This window comes from Panthera onca, chromosome E2 (assembly GCF_046562875.1).
Source record: "Panthera onca isolate mPanOnc1 chromosome E2, mPanOnc1 haplotype 2, whole genome shotgun sequence".
Classification (NCBI taxonomy): Eukaryota; Metazoa; Chordata; class Mammalia; order Carnivora; family Felidae; genus Panthera; species Panthera onca.
Window position 1 is genome coordinate 60,640,875 of NC_138353.1, and position 7,096 is coordinate 60,647,970.

Below are 7,096 nucleotides of genomic sequence, written 5' to 3' on the forward strand. Positions count from 1 at the left end.
TTTTACTTTAGAAAAAAAATCACACGTTTCAGCCAAACGAACGGATTCTCGCCCCGAGTTCAAACACCCGCAGCGGTGGCGCAGCCGAGCCTCGTCACGCCCCGCCGGTAGCTACAGTTTTGAGACGCTCTGGTCCAGTCGGGAGCCCAGCGGCCGGGTGTCTAGTCCACCGACCGAGGTTACAGCGAACACCCTCCCGGCGGGCGCCTCCCGCTGTCGGCGCCGGGAACGTTCGCGCCCGGAACCCGCCGCCGCGGCGCCGCACGCGCCGGGAGGGTGGGGGTGGACGCGCTCCGGCGCCGGACGCGGGGTGCGCGCGCAGCCGCGGTTCCGGTTCCGGCCCGAGGGGAGGCGGAGGAGGAGCGCGAGCCGGAGGAGGAGGAGCGAGCGCCGCGCGGGCCGAGGTAGAGCCCGCCGTCCCCGGCCCCGCAGGCGTCCCCGCGCGCAGGCCTCCGCGTCCCGGCCCCGCCTCCTCGGCCGCGCGCCGCGGGGGCGCCTGGGCCGCGCGCCGGCGGCCGTGCCGAGGCGGGAGGGAGGGGGCCGGGCGCCCGCTGTCCGTGCTCGGCCTCCGGGCCGAGGTCGCCGGGTCGCCGCGTGTAAAGTAAATCATTCCCGTCTCCGCCGGGCCTGAGGTGCCCGCGCCCCCTGCGCGTCGTCCTCGCTGCCTGCTGCGTGCGGCGGGCGCCCAGGGTGCGGGTCCGCCCGGCTGAGCAGCCGGGCTCTGAGAGGCGATGAGTGGGGCGCCAGCCGGGGAGGGACGAGAAGTCAGCGGTGGGAGCGCCCGTCACGCCGGGGAATGGCTGCGTCGCCGCCCCCAGGGGGCAGGTGTCTGCGGGGGCACCAGGGCCGCGCTGCTGCCATTGAGCGTCTTGGCGCCTCGGGTGGTGGCTGCGGCGGCCGGCCGCCGCGAGGTGCGGGGCCGTGCCCAAAGGGCGGACCGAATCAGCCGGGTGGAACGCGGCCTGGGCCCGTGTCACGCCTCCAGGCGGCACTTTTGAAACAGTATTTTACTTCCTGATACGGATCCGGGTTCGAGCGTGACTTTCGCCCTTTGGGTTTTTTGATTTGACGGTAGCGGTCCTGGACGCACCGTGATGCCTGTTACTTAGAAATACAGACTTTTGGGTTCTGGGGGCCGTCGCGTGCGCTCTTACTCATTTAGAAAGCAGCCACCCTCGTTTGAATGCAAGTGTCACTCAGGAAGTGATTCCTGCTGCGGGGCCCCTGGGTCCTTCCTGCACAGACTGAACGCAGGCCTTGTAACCAAAGGGAAGTGAAGGCTTAGGCAGGTGCAGAAACCAGGGGGGAGGAGCAGAGGCCCCGGGGCAGGCCTGTGCTGACTCTGGAGCCTGTGCTCCGAGCCATGGGTGTGACCCCACCACCTTCCTGATGCCCCGCGGGCTTCGGTTCCGTGGGAGAGTCTGGGTGGTGAGCATAACCAGCGGCCTCCGTGGGGTCTCGGGCTGGGCTTGTCACCGCTGGAGGAACCTGAAAGCAGCGTGTCCTGGGAGAAGAAAACCAAAATGCAGGTTCCTCTGGTCTTTGGCCGGGATCCTGCCACATCGCAGCCCGGTGCCTGTGGCCATCTGGGGCTGGCTGGTGACCCAAGAGCAGTTTCGTGGAGCTGGGTCGTTGAGACAGGGAGAACCCGTGGCCTGACTGCGTTTACTTGGTGGCAGTGGCAGTCGAAGCTGAGCCGCTGGGGGTGGTGGAGGCCCTGTGGCTGGAAGGTGGGGCTGTCTTCCTGAAGGGTCTGTTGGTCCTTCTGGACCCAAAGGTGTCCAGGAGGATGACACACAGTCATCTGCCCTGGATAGAGGTATGTTTTTGCCTGTTCCCGTCGGGGCCCTGATCCCCTGATCTTGAAACTAGCCCTGTCTACAAGAGTTCATGACGAGTCATTTCAGGGTCACTTACGTGGGCGACTTAAAAGCCGTCTTGAAGTTCTGGTGCCAGAATAAATTAGCGCATCCTCTCTGGAGGGGACTCTGGCAGTATTTCCCCAAATGAAAAGTAATTTTTGCTGTGAGGCCCCCTGGTGAGCCCTGGGAGGGCCACGTCTCAGAATCTGCTCCACGAACTACCCCCTGGGAGCCCAGTACGTGCGCCCCGTGTCTCCTTCCCCGGACATTTGCCTTAGCTGCGGCGATTGTGGCCTGAGGCCGTGCTTCCGGGAGCCCTCCGCTCACGGCATCTGTCCTGGTCTCGCCGGCCGCCAGACGCTCTGACTGGTAGCGGGAGATGCCTAGTGTGTCACCGTCCACGCGGCCGCCGCAGGAGCTGCTTCATCGGCACCGATGTTTTCACGTCTGGACAAGCCTCTTACGAACCAGCAGTTTTAACTGAAGGAAAAACGCTGTTGTCTCCTTTTTATTTGCTTCTATCATTTTGAGAAATTAAAGAGCTATGGAGAGCTACAGACACCCTGCAGACCCACCATCCAAAACATGGTTCAATATTTTTGTCTCTTTTGTGTAGAAGAAAATAATGCTGCAGTTGGACCATCTCCACTTTTAGAAACTAAATGACATTTATTAGGCTTTTCAAACACTGGACTGTAAAAGTTGTACGTGCTCATTTCAGAAAAATTGGAGAAAATTGGGAAGCACTGAGAGGAGCCAAGAATCACCTGATTCCCACAACCCCCCGATCACCTGGTGTCTGCCTTCAAGGCTTCTCAGCTGCAACCATTTTCTCCCTCAGTGGCATTGCAGGACGCTTCCTGGCGGTCAGCACGCGCCCTCCACAGCTGGGCTGGGGCCCCAGCACCCCGTGCTCACCCTGATCTCCTTAAGCCTCTTCTGGACCCTCTGGTTGAGTCCCAGTTTTCCGTATCGTAAATAACATTGCAGCGAACGTCCCGTTTGTGCGTCGTGGTGCACGTCTCGAGTATTTTCTGAGGCTATGCTTTAAAAATACCACTGTGGGAACACGAGGCTTGTGTTCTCTGGGGCTTTTGGGGCTCATCTTGAGCTGACTGTGAAGTATCCTTTTGGGTGGCTGAGTCGATGCCCTGGGGCAGCCTGGCTTGTGGCTGGTGAAGCCTGTTGGGTGGAAGTCAGATGTCTGCCTCTTGGGGCCATTGCCCCGTCCGTCCCCAGCCCTGTTTACGGGGCCAGCCGAGGCCCCGGCGAGGGAGGGAGGGTGGGCTCAGCGCTGCTTTCCGGTTCTCAGGACTGACCCCAGGGCACGGGGTCCAAGGGCTCAGACTCCAGCTTCTCAGTGCCGTCTGCCCCTGGTGTGGCACAGCTCCTGGGACCCCGGGACACGCAGGCAGCATACCCCCATCTCCCAGTGACAGGGAGGCAGGAGGTGTCTGTTCTTTGAGGGCCTGGAGGGGAGACGCGGGAACAGATGTGGATGAACGGAAAGTGGCGTGGATTTCTGTGGCTGCAGTCACGGCCCCACGCCTGACACCCCCTCTGGTGCCTCCTGGGGACAGAGGTGGAAGAGGCAGCTGTTGGCGGCTGCTGGGTTGCTCCGTTCCTTAGCACCCCCAGCTAGCGCCCTGAGCACCTGTCCTGTGCTCTCCCGCAGAAGAGCCGGCCTCCGTGTGGCCCAGAAATGCCTGGTAGCAGGCTTTCTGTTTGCAGACTCTTTTCTTTTCCCTCTGGCCACTACGGCTAATAGAGAAGAATTTGCTAGAAGTGAGGAAAGGAAACTTGTCAAAGCTACCCTGCTTTGTTCTTCACCAGCTTACTTTCTCTCCGAAACTGGCGTCTCTGAAATGTTTTTCACATTTACTGTTTTCTCTGATTGAGCCCAGCTCTCTCCTTACCAGTTGTCGGATTTCTTCATAGTAGCAGACGTGCACACCCAGCCACGGATCTGCCTCTGACCCACGGGAAGAGGGCAGGACAAGGACCCGGAGAAGTCATAGGACACGGGGGCTTTGAACGACTGCCTCTTTCATCTGGAAATAGCGTGGGGTCCAGTATGTTTGAGAACCGACCCTTAGGCGATGGAGGCTGTGGACTGTTAAGGCGGACTCGCCCGGGGCCTCCGCCAGCAGCGGGAGCTGAGGGGGTCCCGAAAGGCCTGCGGTGCGGGCGGGGTCCCCCCTGGTGGCTGCTGGAGCAGGCCCCCCGCCAGGCTGCCCAGAGCCGCCCTGCGGAGCCCCCAGGCCGCAGGAGAAAGCCTCGGCCTGCCACACTGCACTGCACGGGGCCCCCACACTGCATGGCGCACCGCTTGCTTGCCGAGGGGCTCAGGGGCTCGCACAAAGCACAGTTCACACTCCCGCAGCCTGTTTGTTTTGTTGGGTAATTATAAAGTGTTGTGTATAATTTGTTTTTAAATTAAGAACAGCGAACAAAACCATTTCCTTCGTGTAACAAACAATAACACATTAGTCTTCCCCTGTGGCAGGGGAATGAATGTGAATGAAAGAGTAAAGCCAGGGTTTGTCAGGGGGAGAACTTGCTGAGCAGGGGGAGTGGGGGGAGAGAGTGGGAGACAGAGCATGGGGGAGGCGGCGGGGGCGCCCGAGCCCCTCCTGGTCTCCGTTTTGCTGGGCCTGCTGGGAAGGGGGCAAGATGTACAGCTTCTGTTACAGTGTTGTTGGACGGCAGGCATCCCGTCAGCCTGTGGCACATGCAGAGGAGCCCTCTGGGGTCCCTGTGCCTGTCCTCCCCCACCCCACCCTCCAGGGACCGGGCGGTGTGCGGTCATTGGTTGGGCTCATGCCTCCTGACCGGCTGTGGGCTCTGGTGGGCTTGGCTGGGATGGGAGGCTCAGCCTGGGGGCGGGAGGCTCTTCCGGGATGGGGGGGGCGCGTGGGCTGGGCTGGGCTCTGTCTCTGACTTGGGGGCTGGGCACCTTGGAAGTTTCTTTGGGTGAAGTAAGTCCGAGGTGGTTTCCCTGCCCACTGAGCAGCCCGGCCGCAGCCGAGGGGGGTTACGGGGCGCAAACACATCCTAGTGCGGGAGGTGCATTTTCACTGCCGGCGACCCAGAGCCCAGAAGGGGCAGAGGCCGCGGGCTGCGCCCAGGGAGGGGGGCACAGTGAGGGGCAGTGAGAGCTGAAGGAGCTGCGAAATTGGGGATTTCGACCCAGAGCGAACGGTCGCTGCTGGAGTCTTCCGGTCGTGCTGGTGGCAGAGGCTCCAGGTAGCAGGTGGGCTCCTGACCCCTGGAATTGAGCTGAACTTCAGCTCTAAACTGCGGTGCAGCGGAAGCAGTCTTGAAAGCCTGCGCCCTCTCCTGCTAGGTGCTGACGCCCCTGGCTGTCCCCAGGAGGTGGTGGCCCAGAGCCGAGCCAGCGGCCTGCTGCAGGAGGGTCCCCTCTCTGGGCGCTCAGCACAAGTGCAGGGGGAAGTCAGCCGGCCACAGCCCCTCCCGGAGGGCTCTTCCTTCCCCTGGCCCCGGGGTCCTGATTCTGACGGAGAGGGAAGAGTCCCCTTCGGCTTAAACCCAGACTGACGCACCTGAGACCCGCAGACTCACTTTGTCTGGGCCTCTGCAGGCCGCCGCGTTCCGGACCGTGCTCCAGGGAGGGGTGTGTGCGGAGCCGAAGCGCGGCCTGTGTGTGGGTTCCGGGTGCCCCGGCCTCCAGGCTGCGCCCGCGGGGGGGCACAGAGAACAGGTGCTCAGCGGCCCTCGGTGCTCCCTCCTCGTAGCTAGTAATTCTCCAGGCAGTAAGTTATTCGGGATTTACTTGAAGGGCCTTGAACTTGCTTTTCCTTGGTTTTTGCCTAGGTTAGTTGTTTTAGAAACTGCATTTTTGAGGTCCTTTAACGAGCGAGTACGAGGCCGGGGCCCTGGGCAGCGGGTCCCGAAGGAGCCGTGTCGCGGTGGCGTTCGGTTCGGGATGTCAGCTGGTGCCCGGGGGCCGGCCGACGCCATCTGGGCAATTCCACCCCCGCTCTGGCGGCGGTAACCTGTGGCGCCCTCTCTCTCCCGGCCCCGCCCCAGGTAAATCCACTTGGACGTTTGTGGGTGCGGTGCTGCCCCCCACCCGTGATGTCCCTCCGGCGCCTGCTCTGTGCTGCAGCCTCCCGGTGGCCGGCTCCCGTGAGATGCAGACGAGGCAGCCCCCTGCACACGGCCACGGCGGCCTGTTCGGACAGGAGTGCCCCCGTGTTCAGCCGGGCCCTGGCCTTCGGGGACCGGATTGCCCTCGTTGACCAGCACGGCCGCCACACGTACAAGGACCTCTACCACCACAGCCTCCGCCTGTCCCGGGAGCTGTGCCGGCTCCTCGGGTGTGCCGGCGGGGACCTCCGGGAGGAGAGGGTCTCCTTCATGTGCTCCAACGACGTCTCCTACGTGGTCGCGCAGTGGGCCTCGTGGATGAGCGGGGGCGTCGCTGTCCCCCTCTACAGGAAGCACCCGCAGGCCGAGCTGGAGTATGTCATCCGGGACTCCCGGAGCGCCGCGGTCCTCGCCGGCCGGGAGTACGTGGAGCTGCTGGGCCCGGTGGTCGGGAGGCTGGGGGTCCCGCTGCTGCCCCTCCCGCCCACGGTCTACGGTGCGGCGGCCGAGGCGCCCGGCGAGTGGCGGGTGCCGGAGCAGAACTGGAGAGACCGAGGCGCCATGATCATCTACACCAGCGGGACCACAGGGAGGCCCAAGGGCGTCCTGAGCACTCATCACAACATCAGGGCCATGGTGAGTGCTCGCACGCCGTTGTGCTGGGGCCCCTGGGGTCGGTCCGGCTTTCCTGTCCTTTTCTGGGGGGCCTCTCGCGGCTGCCCCCGTCCTACCGACCCTGCCGGCAGCACACGGCGAGACGTGACCGCCCGCCCCGCCACCCCGGGTGGGGCGGCTCTGGGAAAGGGGGCTCACTCGGGTGTAGGGGGACCTGGCGGCCCCCCGAGGGGCTCCGCGGGGCCGTGCCGCAAGCGAGAGACCGAACGTGCCCCGACACGTGACGTTGAGGGGTTTCGGGGAGAGCAGCCGTGAGGCGAATGTTCGAGATGCGTGATCGGCACCTGAAATGGGGCTTCTTTGGGAAACCTGAAAACAGGAACTCGTGGACCCCACATCTTGGGTGTGACTTTTGTGTTCTGTGGCCTCGGCATCCCTGGGAAACTCCCCAGCCGCTTTGTTTACCTTTAATTTACATCCTTCCTACTTCCGGAAACCGTTTGCGTGGA

The 7,096-nt window shown here is 63.2% G+C and overlaps 1 protein-coding gene across 2 annotated transcripts in view; it reads left to right on the top strand.

Annotated features, from left to right (window-relative positions):
• Positions 1–326: 326 nt before the first annotated feature.
• ACSF3 (acyl-CoA synthetase family member 3) overlaps positions 327–7,096 on the top strand; it is a 54,389-nt gene continuing 47,619 nt past the window's right edge. For both annotated transcript variants that reach the window (XM_078439136.2, XM_078439135.2), the window contains exons 1-2: positions 327–404; positions 5,913–6,608. In XM_078439136.2, coding sequence (XP_078295262.2) covers positions 5,961–6,608 — 648 coding nt within the window. In that variant the 5' untranslated portion in view covers positions 327–404; positions 5,913–5,960. The remainder of the gene's footprint in view (positions 405–5,912; positions 6,609–7,096) is intronic.